Source organism: Podarcis filfolensis, assembly GCF_964270895.1.
Source record: "Podarcis filfolensis genome assembly, chromosome: 15".
In the NCBI taxonomy this organism is placed as follows: domain Eukaryota; kingdom Metazoa; phylum Chordata; class Lepidosauria; order Squamata; family Lacertidae; genus Podarcis; species Podarcis filfolensis.
This window is the reverse complement of record NC_139618.1, coordinates 29086739-29110557: the sequence shown is the minus strand read 5'-3', so window position 1 is coordinate 29110557 and position 23819 is coordinate 29086739. Positions and strand designations below refer to the sequence as shown.

General features: G+C 50.9%; 2 protein-coding genes across 2 annotated transcripts in view; both read left to right on the top strand.

Moving 5' to 3' along the window:
- The window catches only part of KMT2A (lysine methyltransferase 2A), a 47249-nt gene extending 27860 nt beyond the window's left edge, over window positions 1-19389 (top strand). Inside the window, exons 20-36 of the mRNA XM_083588248.1 lie at window positions 8-114; window positions 1562-1699; window positions 2631-2789; window positions 2932-3049; window positions 3146-3224; window positions 3403-3563; window positions 4329-4487; window positions 5769-10032; window positions 10617-10700; window positions 11268-11332; window positions 11697-11867; window positions 12139-12213; window positions 12699-12873; window positions 13400-13507; window positions 13756-13839; window positions 14276-14405; window positions 15851-19389. Of these exons, the coding sequence (XP_083444374.1) occupies window positions 8-114; window positions 1562-1699; window positions 2631-2789; window positions 2932-3049; window positions 3146-3224; window positions 3403-3563; window positions 4329-4487; window positions 5769-10032; window positions 10617-10700; window positions 11268-11332; window positions 11697-11867; window positions 12139-12213; window positions 12699-12873; window positions 13400-13507; window positions 13756-13839; window positions 14276-14405; window positions 15851-16126 (6353 nt within the window). The 3' untranslated portion in view covers window positions 16127-19389. The remainder of the gene's footprint in view (window positions 1-7; window positions 115-1561; window positions 1700-2630; window positions 2790-2931; window positions 3050-3145; window positions 3225-3402; window positions 3564-4328; window positions 4488-5768; window positions 10033-10616; window positions 10701-11267; window positions 11333-11696; window positions 11868-12138; window positions 12214-12698; window positions 12874-13399; window positions 13508-13755; window positions 13840-14275; window positions 14406-15850) is intronic.
- A 2060-nt stretch (window positions 19390-21449) lies between these two features.
- TTC36 (tetratricopeptide repeat domain 36) lies at window positions 21450-23819 on the top strand. Its single transcript, XM_083588229.1, has 3 exons — window positions 21450-21753; window positions 22590-22778; window positions 23315-23819. The coding sequence occupies exons 1-3, from the start codon at window positions 21645-21647 to the stop codon at window positions 23611-23613; spliced, it is 597 nt and encodes a 198-aa protein (XP_083444355.1). The 5' UTR covers window positions 21450-21644; the 3' UTR covers window positions 23614-23819.

Sequence of the window (23819 nt, the reverse complement as noted above, 5' to 3'; positions counted from 1 at the left end):
TTCTGAGGTTCTGACAGAAACTTGGAGGACAGCCCAGAACTTACCCCTCCTCCAGATGTGGAGGATAACCGGCAGTGTGCACTTTGCTTGAAGTATGGCGATGATGGTGGGAATGTAAGTGGCTCTGTCAAGAATGTGTGTTGTGAGCTGTAGAGGCTTTGCCTTCTGGTTCTAGTTAAGGTTGAAAGGCAGGCTTGATCCTTGTTGCACACTCAGTCCAGCTGAGGCGGACTAATATTACCTTTCTTAAAAAAACAAAAGCAGGTTACTATCTTAGTGAATTGTGGAAATGCTGTGGGCATAATCTAGCTGATAACAGCAAAGCATTTTACAAAGCTCCTTGTGATATTTTGATTAGCAAACTCTGTAAATGGGGACAGGTGATAATATCAGCTAGTTAGAAAAGTGCCACTTTTCAGTGGTTCCTCATGAAACTGGAGAGATGTTTTGAGTGGAGTGCTGCAGGCTTCTGTTCTGGGCCTGGCATTCTTCCAACAATCAATGACTTTTGGTGGGAACTGGAAATCTGATAAGGATTTAAATATTGGATGAGGGCATAGAGGGAATCCTTACCAGAGTTCCAAATGGTACTGGACTTTGAGGGACAGCTAGGACCCCAGAAAACAGAAGGGAAAATAGGCAGAACCCAACAAAAAGAAATTCAGTAGAGACAAATGCAAAGTTCTGAACAAGTGTGGGAGGAATCAGATGCACAAGGATAGAATGGGCAATACATGGCCTGGCAGAAGTGTATGTGAAAAGTATCTCAGGACTGTAGCTTATCACAAGCAGAACACAAGTCAGGGGTGTGATGTGTCTGCAGTGAGATCTTAGTCCGCATTAACAGAGCCATCATTACGTCACAAGAAGGAATAGCTGACTTTATTCTTCACTAGTCAGACCTCATCTGGAGTACTATGTTCATTTCTAGCACCACATATCAAGGAGGATGTAGACAAATTGGGATGGGATCAGAGGAAGATAGCAAAGATGGTCAGAAGTATGGAAGACAAGTCCTATATAAGGAGCCAGTTATGCTTAGCTGAGCGAAGAGAAGACTGAGGTGGAACCTAATAGCACTCTACAAATCCTTGAATGGGCTGTGTCACATGCAAGAGTTCGCAAAGGCTTGTTCTCCATGACTCCAGGGGTCAAAGGGTTATATCTCATAGACTTAAGTTACAGGAGGGTAGATTTGGATTGAACAATAGAGGAAATTTCTTGACAGTAAGAGCAGCTGGACAATGGAGGGGTGGTGAAATACTCCCCCTCTAGAGGTCTTTGAGCAGAGGCTGGAGAGCCCTCTGTCTGCTGGGGATGCAAAGGGTGGTATAAAAATTAATAAATCATAATAACCTAGCACTGGGTGTTCTGTTCTGAGCAGAGGGTTGGGCTAGACAGCTGCAAAGACCCTTTAAATGGTCTGATTCCATGAGCCACCTTTATGTTTGCTAGCTTTTATTTCACTGTGGCTGCTGCAACATGTGCCCAGCAGTTGTGGGGTGGGGAGTGCACTTGCCTGATTTCTGAGTGTATCTGGTGGCCTTCTGCTTTCTTGCAGGATGCTGGCCGTCTCCTCTACATCGGCCAGAATGAGTGGACCCATGTGAACTGTGCCCTGTGGTCAGCTGAAGTTTTTGAAGATGACGATGGCTCCCTGAAGAATGTGCACGTGGCAGTGATCAGAGGGAAACAGCTGGTGAGTAGGAACAGGTTGGGCTCAGGAGTCTGTCCAGGAATGAGGATTTACATTTCAAAAGCAACTAAATGTTGCTCTTCTGCTGTTACAACAGCAAAGAATAATATTGGAAAGCCCACAGCATGTCTCCATGGAAAGACAGCTCAGGTTTGATGTTAATGGCCAAACTTTAAAAAGAGCAAAAGCCTCACATGATTCTCCACAGTAGAAGTAATGGGCTTCACAGGATGTTGTATCTGAAAAAGACAGAGATCCTTGAATTCAGCTTCCAGCAGTACCGGACTGCAAAGAATCAAAAGCACTGGTTACTTGGACATTCACAAGCAGCTCTATTATAGTAGCATGTGAACCAGATCATCACCTGGCTTCTGCAGCAGACAGATGTGAGCAAGTGCCCACGCCTCCTTGTAATGATTAGGAAGGAGTGTCTTCTGTGGACTCTCAGTGGCCTGAAGTGTAGGAAGTCTCAATCACAGGTGGCAGCTTGGGCTGCTGTCCTGCAACTGCCAGCAGTTGCAGCTAGTGGCTGTGGCAGCTTTTTGGTGTTCTTAATCAATCACTGATCCATTTTGCATGCTCAGAAATTGCTTTAAACTGTTAAAAAAAACCCTTTCTTCTGAATTGGAATTAAATTGGGAAGTCCAGACAATGTGTGAGTTTGTAAATGAACAACAATGAAAAAAGGCTGCACTCAGATTACTAACAGGTTGTTTTGGACAAGATGAATTGTGTTTGCTAAATGAGTGGTGGAACAGCATCACTTCTATTGCTTTCTCTTTGTTTGTTGGCAACCTGATACGCATGTCATAGATAATCATATTAGGGGTGTTGCTGCTTTTGACAGTGCTGCACCAGTCCAGTTTATTTGTTTAGGCCATTGGCTATAACAACAAGATGCTTTCCCTAAAAACCCAACCCTCGGACCTTGCAGAGATGTGAATTTTGCCTGAAGTCGGGTGCCACAGTGGGCTGCTGCCTGACCTCCTGCACAAGCAACTATCACTTCATGTGCTCCCGGGCCAAGAACTGTGTCTTCCTGGAGGATAAGAAAGTCTACTGCCAGCGCCACCGGGACCTGATCAAAGGAGAGGTGAGCCCAGCGACCACCCCCAGGCCTTTGCCCAGCTGTACTCCCCCCCCCCCTCCTCCCCATTTCCCTGCTCTTCTCAGCTCAGGCTGTGTGTTTTCACCTTAATACTGTATAGGCCTCTTTTTGTGTGTGCTTGCTGTAGGTGGTTCCCGAGAATGGCTTTGAAGTCCTAAGAAGAGTCTTTGTGGATTTTGAAGGGATTAGTTTGAGACGAAGGTTTCTACATGGTCTGGAGCCAGAGAACATCCACATGATGATTGGTGAGGGCCCTCTGCCTCTGGCCTTGGCAATGTGCCTGGTGGAATTTAGTTACTGCCTTCCTCACACAGAACTTTGCCTCTTTGGTTTTCTTGTAGGGTCCATGACAATTGACTGCCTCGGGATTCTGAGCGATCTGTCTGACTGTGAAGACAAGCTGTTCCCCATTGGTTATCAGTAAGTAGGAGCTGTCTCCTGAATAGGCAGCAGCAGAATCCATGTCATTTTCCCTGGAAGATGCCGTGAGGACCACCCAGGAAGTCTTTGGCCTTCCTTCTCCTCTTGCCCCAGGGAGGGGCTTTTGCAGGCATGCACAGCTCTGTGTAGATGTTGTAACTCTTAAATGTTTTCCCAGGTGCTCTCGAGTGTACTGGAGCACAACGGATGCTCGGAAGCGCTGTGTGTACACTTGCAAGATAATGGAATGCCGCCCTCCTATTCTTGAGCCAGACATCAACAGCACAGTAGAGCACGATGACAATAGGACCATCACGCACAGCCCCAGGCCACTTTCAGGCAAGTTTTAGCAGGCATGACTTGTCTTGAGATTGTGGCCTTTGTGCCAGACCTGTGGGTGCCTGTTTTTTGTACTGCTCAGCTCTTCCAAAGACAAAAGCTTCCTTCTTCTGGTCAGTCTTTGCTATGAGACAGGGCTTGCAATACCTTTTGGTGACAGCAGTAGCAGCACACACTTGGAGTAGGGCAAAAAAGGGGGGTTCCCTGGTAAAGGTCACATCCTCTATTTTGGCTATAGGATTTGGAGTGGATCCTGGCCTTTGTTCCATAATTGAGTCACAGAATCATAAGTGTTGGGAGGAACATCGGGGGTCTTCAACTCCCAGCTCTGCTCTGTGCAGAAAGACACTCCAGCATTTGCCCAGGTGTCATGTGTTTCTGGAGACTAGATTATGATATGCTTGATCTGAAACAAGGGACTTTGTCCTTCTGAGATGTTTGGGGCATGGTGGGGGTGTGCTTCTACCTAGTACTCTTAATGTTTGGCCCTCACCTGCTCCCAATGACACATAATGTCCAGCTTTGCATTATGGTTTTGGCCTAGATGCCAAAAGACTGCAGCCTTTTTTCTTTTTTCCCCTCTTTTACTTTCTGCCTCCATGTATAAAGATTTTTCTGTCAACATTCCCTGAGGGAGGAAGAAAGGATGTTATTGAGGGGAAAGGCCTCTAGTACTCCCCAACTTCCCTGAAGCTGTTTTGTTCAAATGCACCCTCGGTTTTGCCTGAATCAATAAGTTCCTTATTTCTTTTTCTTCTTCATCAGAAATTCCAGCCAGAGAAGGCCATGCAGTGTCAGCGGTTGTGAGCACTCCCTCTTCAGACTTCCTGCCACATTCTCAGAACTGCAGGGCTCTGCGGATCAGAGCGCCAAGTTTTCCTCCTGCCCTGCGATCTCCTGGTTCAAGGCCATTGCCCTCTGCAGGTCTGGCCCTCCACCTCCCTCTGCTGCTTTCTCTGGTTTTCTTTGACGTCTGTTCATTCTTTGTTTAGCAATTTCTTCAGGCTGTCTTCAATGGCATGGAACCTTGTTTCCACCTTCTCTATTGGGTTTAGGGCTTAATAAGTGCTGGGGTGCAAAAGACTTGTTGTCCGTCCTCATCATCAAAGGCCAAGCGTCGAGGATGCTGGTAGAGGGGGGCATCTTCAGTCATTTCCCCTCCCGCTTTCTGGGCATCTCACCTACATACTTAACATGTAGTTTTTCCTCACATTTAACCTTGTTGTGTGAACCATGTTTGAGTTGTTGACAACTTGTAAACCTCCCTGAGCTTTTGGGCTGAGGTGGGCTCCATTTTTAAACAGAAGTTAACTAAGAACTCTAAACCACGCCTTGAAGGATAATGTTCTTTGCAAATTCTGCTCACCAACCTCCTAGCTGGTGACTGACTCACCTTGTGAAGTCAGAAGACCTGGCCTAGGTGAGAAAAGGCCTGTCAGGATATTGAAGCCCAGAACTCCATCTGCAGCTCAGATGGCCACCCCCTCCTCTTCCCCAGCCATAGGAGTTTGTCAGGGGGCTGGATCAGAATTTGAAAGAACCTCAGGGAAAGTTCAGTCTGCTGTTCTTACAGTTAAGAAATATTTCTGGGTAGGCAAGACCAAACATGCTCCTGTGCAACTTGAAGTCAAAAGGAAAAAGTTATAGAGTGTTTGTTTCAATGAAGCCAACAGTAGAAGGAATAATTAGGTCAAGAAAGCGGTTGACTCTGGTGGTTTAGGCTTTACTTTACTCCTTGTCTGCATAGATCCAGATATTTGCATTCAGTAAAAGGTAAAGGTAAAGGTACCCCTGCCCGTATGGGCCAGTCGTGTCCGACTCTAGGGTTGTGCACCCATCTCACTTAAGAGGCCGAGGGCCAGCGCTGTCCGCAGACACTTCCGGGTCGCGTGGCCAGTGTGACGAAGCTGCTCTGGCGAGCCAGCACCAGCGCAGCACACGGAAACACCGTTTACCTTCCCGTTATAAAGCGGTACCTATTTATCTACTTGCACTTAAGGGTGCTTTTGAACTGCTAGGTGGGCAGGAGCTGGGACCGAAAGACGGAAGCTCACCCCGCCGCGGGGATTCGAACCGCCGACCATACGATCGGCAAGTCCTAGGCACTGAGGTTTTACCCACAGCGCCACCCGCGTCCCTTTTGCATTCAGTAGATGACCTCAAACTCAGTTCTAATATTCTTCCCCATCTTCTATCTTTTCCCAGGGAGCCCCACTCACATTACACACGAGATTGTGACTGTGGGAGACCCCCTGCTGTCATCTGGACTTCGAAGCATTGGCTCCAGACGACACAGCACCTCCTCTCCTCTGCCCACTCCACAGTTGAGGTCCTGGATGATGCCTTCCAGCAGAGCTGGGGTCACTCACTGCTCCAGGCACAGCATCTCTTCAACACCCAGCCTGTCTCCCTTGCCAGAACATGACTTGAGCACAAAGCCTTCAGAGCGTTCTTTGGGCCCAGCAGCTGGACGCATTGCCACCCAGAGTAGCTCTGCCCCTCCCTGTGGTGGTCAGAGGCCAGCAGGGACAGGTGGCGGAGGCACAAGCACTTCCTTGGAGGGAGCGCTGTCAATAGAAGCAATGGGGCCTCTGGGGACAGAGAAGAGCAAGCTGATGAGCCAAAAAGACGCAAGTTCTTCCCTGGGTAATTTGAAGGCCAGTACTCCTGTGCAGAGTGCTTCTGGCACCGAGCCAAACACCAGCAAAGTAGGGAAGCTTCCAGAGCCCTCTTCTGGGCTGTTTTCTTCCAAAGAGGCAGTAGCCTTTCCACCTTTACATCAGAGACCCCCAAAGAAGGAGCAAGAGCAGCAGGTGGATCTTGTAAAGCCAGAAAAAAACTGCTCTTACGAGGACCCAGAAGCAAAGATCTCCAAGCTTTCTGGGGCAAATAACAGATCTCCTCCTTCCATAAGTGACCCAGCACCTTCTGCAGGCAGAGATAGGCGGCAGCAGAAGGGGAAAAGGGGAGCCAAAGAGAGACATTCCAATAAACTCTTTACAAATCCGAGCCTCCTCACACCTAGCAACAAAGACAGCGCAGAGCCAGAATTCGTTCATCAAGCTGTGACGCCTGAGCATGTGAACCAGAAGCTCTGTAACAATGTTGTGGCTTCAGAGAAGGCCACCGATAGACAGCTGCTTAACCAGAAGACCTCCAAGGTTCCTTCCCAGGGCGAAGTGGCCACTTCCAAGGATCTGCAGGCTTCCCAGAAGCGCACAGTGAAAGTCACGTTGACTCCTCTCAAGATGGAAGGTGATAGCCAGTCCAAGAACATTCAGAGGGAGGGTGATGTAGAATCTCAGCCTAAGGAGAGCAAACCGGCTTCCCTGGCACAATCCTCTTCCACTCCAGAACGGTCAGGAAACGGCTCCCTGGTTCAAGACAGCCCAAGTTGTGCTTCAGTCCCCGAGGCTCCAAGCGAGGCCTACCAGAGTCTTCCTGTTCAGGAGAGCAACTTGATGCTCCAGGAGACAGCCAAAGCCCAGGAAGACGGGGCCTACAAGCGCCGGTACCCCCGGCGCAGCGCACGGGCCAGATCCAACATGTTCTTTGGGCTGACTCCATTGTATGGTGTGAGGTCTTACGGGGAAGAAGACATTCCCTTCTACAGCAACTCCACTGGGAAGAAGCGGGGAAAGAGGTCTGCTGAAGGGCAAGTAGATGGTGCCGATGACCTCAGCACGTCGGACGAGGATGACCTTTACTACTACAACTTCACCAGGACAGTGGTCTCAAACACGGAAGAGCATCTTGCTTCTTCTCACAACTTATTCCGGGAGGAGGAACAGTGCAGCCTTCCCAAAATCTCTCAGCTGGATGGTGTGGATGACGGGACAGAAAGTGACACAAGCATCACGGTGACAACCAGGAAAGTCAATCCAGTGACCAAAAGGAGTGGCAAAGAAAATGGAACGGAAAGCTTAAAACTTGATCGGAGCGAAGAGAGTGGGGAGAAAGCACAAGTCACCAAGAGCTCAGCTGGCCACAAAGCAGCCGAGCCCAAGATGGAGAACTGCCGCGTAAAAACCCAGAGCCAGGATCCTCTGGAAGCTCAGCTGAGTTCTTTAGAGGCCAGCCGCCGCCCTCGTGCCAGCACCCCTTCGGAGAAGACCCTGCTGGATACCTTCAGCACAGAGCTGCTCAAGTCCGACTCCGACAATAACAACAGTGACGACTGCGGGAACATTCTCCCGTCTGACATCATGGACTTTGTGCTGAAAAACACCCCCTCCATGCAAGCCCTCGGAGAGAGCCCTGAGTCATCGTCCTCCGAACTCCTGACGCTGGGAGATGGGCTGGGCCTTGACACCACCAACCGGGGCAAGGATATGGGCCTCTTTGAAGTCTTCTCTCAGCAGCTGCCAACCACAGAGCCTGTTGACAGCAGTGTTTCGTCATCCATCTCGGCAGAGGAGCAGTTTGAACTGCCTCTGGAACTGCCTTCTGATCTCTCTGTCTTGACCACTCGGAGCCCGACAGTGCCCAGCCAAAATCACGGCAGACTTGCTGTCATTTCAGAATCCTCACTCTCCTCCTCCTCCTCGTCGTCAGGGGAGAGATCACTCTTAGCTTTGCCTTCTACGGAGTCTGCCGAGAAGAGGGTGACTGTCACAGAGAAAGCTGCCTCCAGTGAAGGGGAGCCAGCTCTGCTGAGCCCACGAGTGGACCCAAGCCCTGAAGGACACCTGACCCCTGACCCCTTTATTCAAAGTCACATGGAAGCAGAGCACATAGCCAGCCCCCCATGTGGACCAGGAGAGCCAGGCCGTTCAGCCAGCCAAGACTTGGCCAGAAATAGCGGGACACCTGGTCTCCAAGTGCCAGTTTCTCCAACCCTCCCACTTCAGAATCCTAAGTATGGCCCAAACTCCACAGAGAACCCTGGCCCATCTCAGATTTCCAATGCTGCTGTGCAGACAGCCCCCCTCCACCTCAAGGCAGCTGCAGAAAAGCTCCTGGTGGTTAATCAGAACATGCAGCCATTGTACGTCCTTCAGACTCTTCCCAATGGTGTCACACAAAAGATACAGCTGACCTCTTCTGTCAGTTCTGCGCAGGGCGTGTTAGAGGCCAGCGCTTCTGTGCTTGGGCCCCTGGGCCCAGGGCTGGCACTAGGGGCCGGTGTAAACCCCAGCTTGCCTTCCTCCTCCCAGCCTCTCTTTCCACCAACCAGCAAAGGGTTACTGCCGATGCCCCATCACCAACACTTGCACTCCTTTTCTGCAGCCCCCCAAAGCAGCTTCCCATCCTCCCTTGGCAGTCCTGCCTCAGGACTTCTGATTGGTGTCCAGCAACCACCTGACCCCGAAGCAAATCAGAGAGCCGAGATTGGGTCCACAGCCACCACGCCACCCTCTGGCCTCAGCAAGAAAAGGCAAATTTCGCGCTTGCCATCGCGCAAGAACAAAAAGCTTGCCCCTTCCGCCATCACCCCGTCTGACATGGTCCCCAACATGACATTGATTAACTTCACTCCTTCCCAGCTCCCCAGCCATCCAGGCCTGCTAGATTTGGGAACTGCCAGTAACCCTGCATCCCACAGAACTGTCCCCAATATCATCAAGCGTTCAAAGTCTGGGATAATGTACTTTGAGCAGCCCCCTCTGCTGCCCCAAGGGGTAGGAGCAACTGCAGCAGCAGTTGGAACACCCCCTAGCGTGGCTGGGCCAGACAGCGGTCATCTTGCAACTAGGCCAGTGACAGGCCTAGCCTCTGCTGGATCCATGCTGAATGTGGTGTCAATGCCGACGTCATCAGCACCTTCCACGGGCACATCAGTCCCCAGCGGACATGGGCTGGGGAGGGGGTCCGTTGCACTACCTAGCTCTGGGCTGCAAGGAGTATCTGACATGGGCTCCATCAGCAACCTCTTAATCAAAGCCACTCAACAGAGCTTGGGTCTTCCAGAGCAGCACGCCGCAGTGCCACCATCTGGCTCCGGGATGTTTTCACCACTAGGCGATGCCTCATCAGCTCAGTCCACAGTCTCAGTGGCAGGGACGGCAGCATCCAGCATCTGTGTCTTGCCTTCTGCACAGACTATGGGCATGACCACTGACCCCGAAGGATCTTACCAGCCTGGGCCTCTGACACAGATCCTGGCCAGCAAAACTGGTGCCGTCCCGCCTCAGGTGGACCTTGCGCCATCCCAAGCTCCTCCGCATTCAGGCTTTCCCCAGTTGGTGGACATCACTAACCCTGCAGCACTGGAGCAAAACAAGACCACCTCATCCGTCACGCGTGCCAGCTCAACTTCTCCCGCAAGTTCCGCATCCTCTGACCAGCTGCTTGGAAGCTCCTCCATGAAGGTCAAAGCCAAAGTGAAACGGTCTCAGCCCTCATCAGACAGCAGCATCAGCAAAGGGTCTGGGAAGAAGCACAAGATGTCTCACTTCTGGTCCAGCTCCCCTGAGAAGCACATTCCCCAGCAAGGCACCAACTCTGCAGCCCAGGACTTGGCTGGAGGGTAAGAGATGGAGGTCTTTGGTCTCCCCCCTGTTTTCCCAGCCCCTTCTGAACCTGTCATTCTTTTTCTTTAGTACTTCTGCTGTAGAAACTTCTGTAACAAAGCCTAGATGGAAAACAAGCTTCATTCAGAAGCCAGCAGGCAGTCTGCTTGTCTGCCATTTGAACCAGGAAGCTGTCGTGTATTTGATGCAGCTCCTGAATATGAGCTGTGATGCTTGAGGGCCTTTTCTTTGAAGGAAAGAGGGAGAAGCTGCTTGAGCTGCTAGCTGTTCATGCTACTGATCTGCTTTATTTGCGGCAGTGATGGGACTGTACTAAGCGGGAAAGTGTGGGGGTGGAAATTAGATTTGACTGCCTCAGTGGCAGCTCAAGATCACCTCTTTTACTCCATATTATTATGAGAGATTCCTTTAGAAAATCCAACAGCTACGTTTTTAAATGGAGTTTATCTTGTAAATGCTGCTTGATAAATTTTGCTTCTTGGAGAGCCAGAGAGGTCAGTCTTGTGTTGGCTGCAAGTGGAGCATTATCTGGCTTGTGACTAGTCATTGTAGTATTCCTGAATAATCTTGTCTGTTCCAGGATTCCTACCCTGAAGATGCACATGGAGGAAGAAGAGGAAGGGGCCACAAGTGTAGAGCAGCCCCCACCCAAAGTGGCAGACAGGTAAGGCAGTCTCTTAGGTTGTGGTCACATCAAGAGTGTCTGTGTTTTATGTATGCTTGTGGGGCGGGAGGGATGTTGGCAGGCAGAGGTACACATGTGCCTGGCTGCACAAACATTGTTCTGCCCCAAGAAAGCAAGCACACTTCTTAATATGTTTTGGGCAGTTCCAACAATGAAACACTGATAACCAGAACCTACGGTAGGGTCACTCTACTGCTGACCTCAGAGGCTTTAAGTTTTCTCTACTTGCCTAAAACATGGAGACCCCTCTCAGAAAGCTCCAAGTGATGTTCTTTGCATTGAACATCCCAGTTTTCCACCTGCCCTACTGTTTAGAAGGACGGGCAGTGCTGTGCTGTGGCTTGGTCCATTTTTTGGAGCGCTTGCCACTCAGCCAAACATATTATAAGTAGCAGGCCTCTCCATTCAGTGGAGACTCATGGCTCAGAGTGTTTTGTTTAGCTTCTCCCTTTGGCATCTGCTGGGGAATCAAAACTCCTAAAAGGCTTCAGTTGTTGAAACAGGAGCGGATTCTTGCCTTGTTTCCAGCTGTGCTTCTCTCTACAGGCAAACGGCATCTGTTCCAGAATCACAGACAGCACAGAGCACTGCAAGTGAGCAAGAGCCCACAGGTATGTTGTCCATCGACCTCAAGTACAAACTGAGCACCAATTCACAGATGTTCCATTTGGAAAGGCACATATATCTTCAAAATAATTTTTTGTTTTGTTATGTTTTTATACCTTGCTGGAAGCCACCCAGTGTGGCTGGGAAAACCCAGCCAGATGGGCAGGGTATCAGTAATAAAATTACTATTATTGCTCCCAGTTGTAAGCTTGCCCTATGATTCTCCTTGTATGACAGCCCTGCTTGAGAGAGCCCTCAGCAGCTCTCTTAGTTCATGAGAGCCTTTCCCTACATTCTTAATGTTCATTATTTGGTGGCTTTGGCTTTGCCAAGGACTCTGGAGGTAAGAAGATCTTGTTTTCCTTCCAGACTCCAGAGCTTCTGAGGATGAAGAGAGCACTTTCAGCTCCCCACTCATGTTCTGGTTGCAGCAAGAGCGGAAGAGAAAGGAGAGCCTCGCTGAGAAGAAGCCCAAGAAAGGATTGATCTTTGAGATCTCAAGCGATGATGGATTTCAGATCTGTGCTGAAAGTATTGAAGGTGGGAAATGGGGCAGGTGGGGCAGGTGACATCTGATGCAGCTGCTTTGGGGTTAGATGCATTTTCGCTGTGCTCATCTTACAAAGGTCACCTTTAACTGCTTTGCACCCTTTCCAAGTGCTGCAGGGGGCAGCCCTGCATGAAATTTGCAGGAATGCAGAGCCACCTGGCAGCAATTGTGAATTTTACGGTTTAAAAAGGAGCGAAAGGGAAGCTTTTCTGGGACACCCCTCCCTCCCACTGAATCATTTCTTGTTTATCTTCATCTCAGAGGCCTGGCAATCCCTGACTGACAAGGTTCAGGAGGCTCGTTCCAATGCCCGCTTGAAGCAGCTATCCTTTGCAGGTAAGAAAGGCAGCAGCAGGGTTGGGAATTCCAAACCCCTTGCATGGATAGGAAGACAGTAAGAAAGTGCCTTGAATGTCACTGCTGTCCTGTAGGCCAAGACCTAGGCAGGGACTTTGCCACCTGGGCCTGCTTCCTTGCGCTACATAAACACTAGAAAGAGTCTCACAGGATGCCCTGTTTTCTTAGGATACAGTACTTTGGTTGCACAAACAGCTTAAGGACAAAGAATGGGGTTTGTGCTTCTTTTAGGACACCCTCTGCATCTTTTAAGCCCATGCCTGGCCGTGGAGATTTGGGCCCATTTGAGCTGCTCCACCAGTTTCTTGAGCTGCTTTTTGCCTAAAGGCTGGGCCATGTTGCCGCCACCACCACCTGGCTTCTTCTTACAAGGAGGACTGAAGGGAGCCACTGGGCTCAGCCTGGGCTGGACAGCCTCTTCTACCAGCAAGCTGCCTTCCCTGTCTACTCTCTCCTTATTCCAGGTGTGAGCGGATTGAGGATGCTGGGAATTCTGCACGATGCTGTTGTGTTCCTGATAGAACAGCTGTCTGGAGCAAAGCACTGCCACAACTACAAGTTCCGGTTCCATAAGCCAGAGGAGGCCAAGGAGCCCCCAGTGAACCCACATGGCTCTGCCAGAGCTGAAGTGCACTTCAGGTCAGTGGCAGACTCTGCTCTCATTAAAACCAAAGCACCTGCTTCAGAGATCCTTCAATGGTTTGGGGGTGAGGCTTTCTGTGGAGAGACAGTGAAAATAAATTCTTGTACGAATATCAGTTTGGGAGGGAGGCACATGAATAGCCTGTCATCATTGAACACACTTGGGCCCAGGTGCTCCCTAGTTGGCATATAGGAGCAATCCGGGAAAGAAATGGTTAACTGCCCCAACTGTCCAAGACAAGGAGGGTCACATGATGGAAGTAGTATCTCTACCCCCAGGGAGGAAAAGGTTGCTAGAATCCCACAGAAGGCTCTACAAAGGGGCTGCTGTGGTTTTAGCTCAGACCAGACACTTTGAAGTTTCTCCACACAGTATGGGGAGCCAGTGTAGAGCCTAGTGGGCTTCTGGCAGCCAGTCTGGGAATATTGCATTGTCCCGGAGGAGAGAGGAGCATTGTGTGGCTTGTAAGGCAGCCCGTTAATCCTGAGAGCCAGTCTCACGCCTCTTGGATCTGCATTGCAGGAAGTCTGCCTTCGACATGTTCAATTTCCTGGCTTCTAAGCACCGCCAGCCGCCAGAGTACAACCCCAACGATGAGGAGGAAGAGGAGGTGCAGCTGAAGTCTGCCCGGTACATAGCGGGTGCGGAGGCGAGTTGGTGGGGAGGGCTAGAAGGCTGCTCCTTTTCGATCTCGTCGGCAGTGGTGGGAAACTAAAGAACGGGGAAGGAGTGCAGATTTTGCCTCCTGCAGCTGCCCCATAAGCCAGCCTCTCAGCAGTTGGCACTGCAAAGTGGCTTGCGGAGCAAGGTGGGGCTTGGCAGCTCAAAGGCCCCATTGGTTGAACTCTCTCAAGCAGCCTCTTTCCTCCTCTCTTCAGGAGAGCAACCAGCATGGACCTTCCCATGCCCATGCGGTTCCGACACTTGAAGAAAACCTCCAAGGAGGCAGTTGGTGTCTACAGGTAGGTGCGTGGGAGTTGGTAGGCACTGGTGGAGGAAGGGGGGGCAGGGGGAGCACATTGCCCCCGGCAGCACGATCCCGGTGGGGTTCCATCACAGCTGCCCCCGCTGGATGCCACGCCCCCGCAGGTGGCGCGCCACGCCCCCAGGATGCACGCCACGCCCCTGCCTGCTCTCCGCCACTGTTGGTAGGTGGAGGCCACCTTGGCAGGATAAACGATGGGGAGGGTAGAACAGCCTGAGCCAGCAGGGCTTAGCAGAACAGCAATGAGAAAGCGCCTGGAACGACTCTCCTAGGTCATGTGGACAGATCTGCTCCTAGCTGGGTTGCCTGCCTGCCTGCCTGCCTGCCTGCCTCCACATTCAGGGTGAGGCTTGCTACCTCTATGGTTGCAGCACCTAACACCCGTGGCTGCGCTGTGTGTTCCTCCTTGGCAGGTCTCCTATCCACGGCCGGGGCCTGTTCTGCAAAAGAAACATCGATGCAGGAGAGATGGTGATCGAGTATGCCGGCAACGTGATCCGTTCCATCCTAACTGACAAGCGTGAGAAGTACTATGACAGCAAGGTAAGCCTTAGCAACAGCGGAGACACTGCTGAAACCCAGCTGGTCATGAGTGCTGGCCACAGGGGCCCTGAGGTTCTCCTGAGTGAGGACAAGGGCTTCCTAGGCCTTCAGTAAAGCACTGGGAAAAGCAGGCCCTGGGTTCTTTGGTTGGAATGCACAGTCAGGGGTCACCCTGCCCGCACTTGAGCAGTTCCTCCTTACGTAAGGCAAGTGCCAGCACTTAAGCCTTGGAAGCAAAAGAGGGATGAGAAGTGGTGGCTGCACAGGAAGAGGTTGATTTTCCTGCAGAAGGGAGGGGGGTCCTTGGCTGGGTTGTCCCTCCCACTTCCTTCACTAGGCAGGATTATGTAAATTAGGTTGAATTTACCCCTTAGTGGGTTGGCGACCCTTCCTTCTTGCCCAGCTCCCAGTGCAGGTAGGGTGACAGCTTGCCTGTAATCCTTTTCTGGGTTGCTGAGAAGAGAGGTTCTGTTGCTATTGCCTTCAGGAAAACTGGGGAGCAGAAGATGGCTCAGAGAGCAGCTAGTCCTCCCTCGCAGTGGCCCCTGTTCTCCCGTCAGGAGAGGACATTTTGTCCTAGGAGCCTCTTGAGGTGACAGGATTGGTACCTGATTTTCCTAGGAGCTGGTAGTCAGGTCCTTCTCAGGTGCAGGCAGGGGCTGCTGCAAGATCTGGCAATTGCTGGGGCAGAGAGGGTGGAAGGGTTGTTGGGCTCTTGCCATGCATTCTCCCCGCCCCCCTCCACATCATAGAAGGCATGGCTCTCCATCCCAGATTTTGCCAGTGTGTCTAGCAAATCCTCATGCAGGGATCTGGAGTTGGCTCTGCTCCTGCCTTCCCTATTCAGGAAACTGGTTTGGGGCTCCTTGAGCCTTATTGGGCTCAGGTTTGGGGAAAGGCTCAGCCTTTCCGTGTTTGGACAAGAAAGCCATCAGGTTGCTAGCCTTAGCAGCACTCTTACGACATAGGCTGAAATGTAAATCCTGATTGGAATGAGGCCCCCAGTTGTACTATTATGATTAGTGAAGTTTTCTTATGCTTGCAGCACAAAAAAGAAATAGAATTGTAGAATTGGGAGGGTCCTCTAGTCCAATCCTCTGCAATGCAGAAATCTCAGCTAAGGCCTCCATGACATATGGCCATCCAGCCTCTGCTTTAAAAATCTCCAAGTGGCTTACTTTCTTTTTAAAACAAAAGCATAAGTCATAAATAAAGAATACATTATAATAAAGACCTGTAACAATTCGCAGAAACTTTACAGACTCTCCCTGGCATGTGTGAACTACGTCCTTTGGCAACCTTTTAACCTTTTAAAAGGCGTGTTGAACAGGCATAGGTTGGCTTTTATGTTGCAGCTGGTCTTGTCTGAAGGGTTAGCTGTGGTGGTGCCCTGTGACCTGAAACCAGCCCATCCTCTCTCCCTGCCCCCTCCTCTCCTGGCCCAGGGCATCGGCTGCTACATGTTCCGCATTGATGACTCTGAGGTGGTGGACGCCACCATGCACGGAAACGCAGCCCGCTTCATCAACCACTCCTGTGAGCCCAACTGCTACTCCCGAGTCATCAACATTGATGGGCAGAAGCACATAGTCATATTTGCCATGCGCAAGATCTACCGCGGCGAGGAGCTGACCTACGACTACAAGTTCCCTATCGAAGACGCCAGCAACAAGCTGCCCTGCAATTGCGGTGCCAAGAAATGCCGCCGGTTCCTCAACTGAACGCTGACCTGACCTGGCTGTCGTAGGGGTTGGGCTCCGCCAGTCTCAGGCGTGTGGAAGGTGGGGTGGGTGGGGTGGCCCTCCCATGGCAAGTAGGTCAAGCCAGGCAGCAGGTGGCCGAGGCCTGGTATTTGCTGCCTCCTTGGCTTTGTGAAAGGTCCTGCCCAGATGATGGCCTTCGTTGTCCCATCTTGCAAGGAAAACTGCTGGAGTGTTGGGCTGCTGCAGCAGCCAAGGACTGCCTTGAGAGGTGGGGCTTCCCTTCCCGCACACTTTGGTGGGCCCTTGCCTCCTCAGATTTGGAGACACGGCCTGCAGGTCTCCGTGAGCTGCCCTTGTGTCTTGCCTCTGGTTGCTCTTCCCTGAAATTCCCATGACTTGTCGAGGAATAGCTCATCAGTATTTGAGCAGGCAAGCAATGCGGACTGAGGGCTTCCATGCGCTTTGGGTGAGGTTAGGTTAGAAGTGCAGCCAAGGTGGACTCCCTGCCCTAGGAAGCAGGCTGTCCTGCCAGGCATTCAGTCCCTAGAGCCCTCTCCCTGCCCTGCATCTGCCCTCCAGTTGGGACTCCAGAGGAAACTGAGCCCCACAGGCAGTGGGCCTGGCGCCTCTCTGAGCACCAGCCTACAGCAGCTGATAACATTTCCTTCCCTACCAGCTGCTCTCTGACATAGGAAAAGGCAGGGAGTGCCAACACTCCCAGTGAGCTAGAGGCTGTGGGTTCCCTGGTCCAAGATTGGGGGACCCAGAAGGTGATGGATCTCCCTAGTGGGATCATGTGCCCGTTTAAAAGCAAACACAAGCAGCACAACTTCCTTTCAGCCTCCTTCAGTTGCACCCTCTTGAATTATTATGTCATTGGATTTTACTTGGTTCTTCTGTTTACAGTTTAGTATTTAAGGTTTTGTAAATGTAAATATATTTTGTATATTTTTCTATGAGAAGCACTTCATAGCGAAGAGCACTTGTGAAACTATTTTTTCAATTGTGGTTGTCATCCTAATTTAAAAGAATCAGTTTTTAATGACCTTATTATTTTAATAGGATGGGCTTTAGGAGGTTGCTGGCCAGGCCTGCAGTCTGAACCTTCCTCTAGAGAGCAGTGGGGGCAGCGGGGAGAACCTTTCCAGTTTTCTGGAAGCTTCGGCTGGACCTCGAATTACACATTGTGGGAGAGAAGATACACACACATCTGCAAGAGGTGTTTGAACCCAGCATTGATGCTGGGTTTTAACATGGGGGTGGGAGTACAGCACAGAGGGGACCCCCTGACCTTCCTCTCTCTTGGGAAGAGGCCAAAATCCCGCCACGCCACACCTCAGTAACCCAACATTTCTGGTCTGCTCCATCTCATGCCACCAGATTAAACTTCCTTGGCTCTGAAACTGCAAGGAAACCTTCCTATGGTTGCCTAGTAAAGCCGCAGCAGCAGCCAGGCTTCTTTTGGGCCAACAAGCACATTCCCTATGAAGATCTTGCCTCTCCTGCAGCCCAGCTTCCAGTTGCCTGGGGAGGACAGGCCAGCACTTACTAAGCCTTCCGCTCCAGCTGGAGTGGTACAGGGCATGTGTCCATTTCTCCTATGGGGGGGGGTGCAAAACCCAAGTTTGGGTTGCCTGTGGTGAATGTGGCAGAGTTTTGGGGGAATCGAGTAGCCCTCCAGCTTTCCTGTTCCAGGCTGCCACATCCTGTGGGCCAAAGAGGAACATAATTTGCGTGTCCCCTGCTGCTACCAAAGCCCTGGGCCAGTTGCTGCCAGGTCAAAAGAGAGTTCCGTCCCTTGCTTCTTCCTCTCTTCCACAAGGAAGTTCCAAGCAAGGAACAGGAGGAGGAGGAGCACAAGCATGTGGCTCAGGGCAGAGCTGGGCTGGGGTCCAAGCTCACTGACATTTGCTGCTGCTGTTGCTGCTGCTAAACCCTGTTCTGACTGAGCTCAGCAGCAGGCAGCCACTATGGCCAGTAACCCAAGGGAAGAAGGCATGCATGCCACTGTGCCTGGGCTCCATGGGGAGGCCAGCAGGAACGGAGAGAAGGAAGGGTTGGGGTCTTGGCCAGTTGTGTTGGCTCTGATCCGTGGAGCAAAGGGAGGAGCTCCACGCGGCTTCCTGGCAATATGAATGTATAATTTCTAAGGACTGACAGAGATCATGATACCTGAGAATACTAAGAGTCAAACCTTTAAGGTGTTTATTTTTTTAAAGGAAAAGCGGGTCACTGCAAAGGGCTGGGGTATAATAATCTTCTCTTCATTGTCCTCCCTTGCGAAGCAATACCGGGTTCTTGTTCTTTGTGCAGAATCATGTCGTTCTCACCCAGATTGCTGCTCCATCCTCCTCCCCTCCACCATCTCCTCCTCCCACACACCTGCAAGTTTTTATAACTATAAATATGGTATATATAGGAACAAATATCGTACTGCACCATGTCTTGAAGCCTGGCTTTGAATTCTCTTTAACACTATAGATAAGAGTTGTGTTCCAGTTGCTCAAAAGGCAGGAAAACCAGCAAGCCAGAGGCTTCGGGGCCAGTTGACGTCTCCCTCCTCTAAGGAGGACTGGGTAAGGGACCGGGGGGTGGAGGGGTGGATGCTCTGGCTCAGTCTGCCTGCATGCAAACCCCCAGGAAGCTGTTGGGGGCTTGGCTATGAATTCTCCTGACCTTCAGTGTTAACAGTCAGTTCTTGTACAACTTGTTTCTTGCCGCCTTCGCTGCCTCCTCCTGGGTTCTGATTGTTGAGGTACCAAAACGGCATCATCTGCTTTCCTGGTACCTTAACAAGGTCCTGCAGCTTTGCCTCTCAGCCGAGAACTGTGCTCGTGATGTTCCTTTGATTCAACGTAGCCGTCTTTTAATAGCTCAAGGTAGTGAATAATTGTCTCAAACCGTGCAAAAGCTACGCAAACAGGGTTTTGTTCCAGAGAAAAAGCAACTTATCATGTAAAACCAATCTCTCTCTCTCTCTTCGTTTTATTTCTTGTGTTCTTCCAGATTGTTTGGGTTTTTGTTTGTTTGTTTGTTTTCTTTAAAAAGAGGAAACGCGTCTCTCGTGCTGCATCAGTGTTAATTCCCTGTCATCGTCACAGGGATGAAGGAAGTACTTTCAGTAGTTCAAGAAATGACTGAAACGTTCCATGAAAGACTGAATGTAAAAACAAGTGTATATAGTTGTACAAAAAAAGGAGTTTTTAAACATGTTTATTTTCTATGCACTTTTTTATTTAAGTGATAGTTTAATTAATAAACATGTCAAGTTTATTGCTTCAGAGGATGGTGCTTTCATTTATTGATCAAGGCTGTGGAGGTTTTCAGCAGGGGAGGGGGGCTAGTTTGTATATAGCTCTCAAGAAACAATAAAAAAGAACCCACTTCTTCTAGGCTGCACCATACAAACACAAGGTAAGACCATTTACTTCACCTCTTGGGATTCTTTCCTTGTTGCAATACAGTCATACTTGAACTTGAACGCCTTTCAAGATGAATGTTTTGGCTCCTGAACACCGCAAACCTGGAAATGATTGTTCCGGTTTGGAAACGTTCTTTGGAACCCGAACGTCCTGCAGCCAATCAGAAGCTGTGCCTTGGTTCCTAAACATTTTGGAAGTCGAATGGTCTTCCGGAATGGATTCTGTTCGACTTCGGAGGACGACTGTATATCTGATATTCTGCAAGGTGAAAGTGCTGCAACAGTCTTAACACACTTCCTTGTCCAGAAGCAAAAGGGAAACCTTGTGGGGAAAGAGATGCCTCATAAAAACAATACTGCTGAATCCAAATAAAGGCCCATCTAGTCCAGCATCCTCTTCTCACAGAGGCTGAGCAGATGCCCCAAAGGGAAGCCCACAGTGAAGATCCAAGTGTAAAGGGTATCCCATTGGTACACAGAAACTGATGTGCAGAGGCAGGCTGCTTCCGATACTGGAAGTAGTACACAGCCATCATTGACTAGGAGTTTAAAAGCTGCTCTGCACCCTTTTCATTTTAGGTGCCAGCAAACTGGTTCAGGTGGAGCCCATCCCTTTTGCATTGGTCCAGCTTGTCCCCAAAAGTCCCATAAAGGTAAAGGTACCCCTGACAGTTGGGTCCAGTCATGGACGACTCGGGGGTTGCACGCTCATCTCGCTTTATAGGCTGAGGGAGCCCGTTTGTCTGCAGACAGCTTCTAGGTCATGTGGCCAGCATGAGTAAGCCGCTTCTGGCGAACCAGAGCAGCGCACAGAAACGCCATTTACCTTCCCGCCAGAGCGGTACCTATTTATCTACTTGCACTTGACGTGCTTTTGAACTGCTAGGTGGACAGGAGCTGGGACTGAACAACGGGAGCTCACCCCGTCACGGGGATTCGAACTGCCAACCTTCTGATCGGCAAGCCCTAGGCTCTGTGGTTTAGACCACAGTGCCACCCGTGTCCCTTGGCATCTTGCAAATCCATGCCCTGCCTCCTGACACCACTGTCTCATACATGCGTTGAGACTGCTCGCTCTTTTACCTGGCCTTGTGCATGGCAAGAGTAGCATTTCAAGGAATGCATCCCAAGCTCAAAAGTCCCCACAAGAGAAGTGCAGCTGGCATAGTGTCACTGCACAAGAGAAACAATAATTGTGGCTGGCACAGGTGTGGTTTATATCCTGCCAAGCACTGATCACCTGCATGGTTCCACATCTGGAGAGCGCTCTCATGCCACCGTAAGGGTAGCCGGTGAGTGGGGCAGGGAGCTGATTTTCCCAGATCAGTTTGAGCCCATTGTTTCCCATGGGACATGTCCCTGTGCACTGCCCCTTTGGCAGGCATAGCATACAGGCGTAGTTGCAGCCTTGAGCAGGGGTTACATATATATGGCAGCCAGCTGGCCTCCCTCTAACATGCCCCTTTTTTGCCAGGCAGATCAGTGGCAGGCCTGACCTTCATCCACCAAGCTGCCCATTAGTGGACAGATGAACTTCTGGCAGCAGCAGATTCCCAGCAGCATGGGCTCCCCTCTGCTGTGGAGGGCAGTTGCACTGCATCCTAGCCCCTTCCGGTCTAGCAGATTCATGGTTTGAACTGCTCCTAACACAGCATAGTAAAACGTGGGACTCAAAACAGTAGCAAATGTAATCCGGATTAGCTACAGAAATCCCCCCAAGCCTGTTAGGAAAATTTGGTCTTTACTGCAGCAGGGAAAGCGGCTGGGTCGACTTTTCTCCAGCCCTGCTGTTCCACCGGTGATGCTAGGAACTCTGGGACAGAGCATCTGGGCTGGCTGGAGGTATGTGTGCGCCCTCTCCCTTTTTTGTTATTCCTGCACTGTGTTAGTTCCCGCCCTTCTTGCTCCTCCCCCAGCCCTGGGAGTGTGCTTGGGGGTCAAAAAAACTTCCGTTTCAGCTCCAGCAATAGCACCCACTTAGACCTAGACGCAGCAGCAGGGCATTGCCCCATCTCCTCCCCCATTGCTATTGGCTGCTTGGTAAGCCAGCCCCTCTCTCTCTCACCCCCACTTGCTCTCCCCAGGTCACTCAAGATCTCATCCGCAGGAGCCGACATGGCAACAGCACACGACAGGGCAGTTTTGCACAGCATATTCCACCCCAACGCCCCTTTTGGCGACCTCTCTAATGAGCTGGAGGAGCAGGAGACCCTCAATGGAGAAGGTGAGTTTGGCTTCTGCATGAGATGGGGCAGAGGAGAGGGACTTTCCTGTCTCTCCTGGAGGCATCAGAGCTGCTTCAAACTGCCAAGAAGTGGAGGTTCAAGGATGGTGGGGGACTGCAAAGGGGAAAGCCCCACCTACCCATCTCTGTGTAATTGGAGTAGCAGCAAATCCCTCTGTTTTTCATTAAGGAGACCTTTACAAGGCTCTCATATCATAGCCCTGGAAGAGAGGGCCTCTCCCTCACCATCAGCAGCATAGGAGCCAACTCCTAGGGGCCGAGATCCCTTCAACACCCCCCAATAAAATATTTAAGGGGTCTGGGGCCCCCAAAATTTGATGGGCGTTGCCATTCAAATTATGTGTGTGCACCATGTCTTATGATTGATTATGGTGGGTTGGGGTTTATACCTGGCCCCCAAATATTTTATTCAAGTTGGCACCCCTGGTCTGCAGTGGGGGAAGGCTGCTTTCAGAAACTTGCCAGCCTTTTTCTGCAGGCTTCACGTCCGTGGTGGTGCAGCCTGACCTCTGATCGTCACCTGACCACAATTAATTGCACTTTGCCCTGGAGAAGGTGGGTGGGCTTTTCCCCACAGGCTTTCTGTCCCCTTGTCCCTGAGAAATTTCTGGGCTCTCTTGAACTGCTGCATTTTAGCAGTTGTGATGTAGTCAGCCGTGTAATTAGCACTGGACTGGAGGCCAGTGGAAGTTCCAGTGGCTGTAGAATGGGGGGGGGTTGCATACCTATATAGTCTAGCTGTCTTCTGTCCCGTCCCCCCCCGCCCTTGACCCGGAGCTATTAACAAAACTGTGCTTCTCCTCATAATGAGACAGAAGCAACCTTTGACCCGGCGCTCCTGGAACAAGCCACTCAGCTAGAGATCCAGGGCATTGAAGCTGCCGAAGCTGGAGACCTGCAGAAGGCCTTGGAGAGATTTGACCAGGCCATTCAGCTGCTTCCTGAGCGAGCCGCAACCTACAACAACCGGGCCCAGGCCTTCCGCCTCAAGGGCAACACAGCAAGTAAGTGAGCAAGGCAGTGTTGTTTTGTCTCCCCATTTCTGCATTGACACAGAGGATGGGGGCCCTCCACCTGGGACAGGCACCATGTCTGCTGTGTAGCCTGAGCCTAGCAAAAGGAGGGCTGAGCAAACCCCCTGGACAGGGAACACCACGTCCCTTGTCCTCTTCAAGGGCTTTTCAGAGACCTTCCCACCAGCTGTTCTCTGGGCTCAATATTGGTGGTGCTGCTGCTTGCTTGAGAACTCACCTACCAGGGCATCTCCCCATGCCACAGCCAGCCCTACAAGGTCCCTGAGAAGCAAAGCTCTGAGCTAAGAACCTGCTACCTAAAGTGGAACCCAAACCACTGAAAACAGTCCCCAGTCTTAATAAAACAATTGCTTTCCATTTCAACTCTGTCCATGCTGAAGATGGTGCCACTGTGTGGGCACAGCTGCTGCCGCTTCCCCTTCTGCAATATCTCTGCTATGATTCACAAGGCAGGTTCCATGGCGTTCCCCTCCATCATTTGCATGTATTTCTTCTCTACCCGTCAGGTGCCCTGGAGGACCTGGGTATGGCACTGCAGCTTAGCAGGGGCGTTGGCCGTGTAGCCTGCCAGGCGTTTGTGCAGCGAGGGCTGATCCAGCGCTTGCAAGGCCACGAACAAGAGGCCCATAGGGACTTTGAGCAAGCGGCCAGACTGGGCAGTGCCTTTGCCCGTCGTCAGCTGGTCCTGATGAATCCGTACGCAGCCCTCTGCAATCAGATGCTCTCCGAAATGATAAAGAAACTGAGGGGCCCAAGCAAAGAGCCCCAGCTGGAGGCTTCCTCTGGGGAGAAAGTGTGTCGCTAAGGACAAACGAGGGCTCAGCCTGCAATTTCTCTCCCAAAGGCAAGCTGGGGGTGCTACTCCCCACCTTTCAAGCTCCAAATATAATATAAAAACAATGTTCCATCGGGTTACGGTCCGGAATAAACTATGCAAATTAAGCACCCTGAAAAATCTTTGTAATAAGTTTTGTTTCTTTCTTAATAAAGATCTCTGTGACAACATTGTAA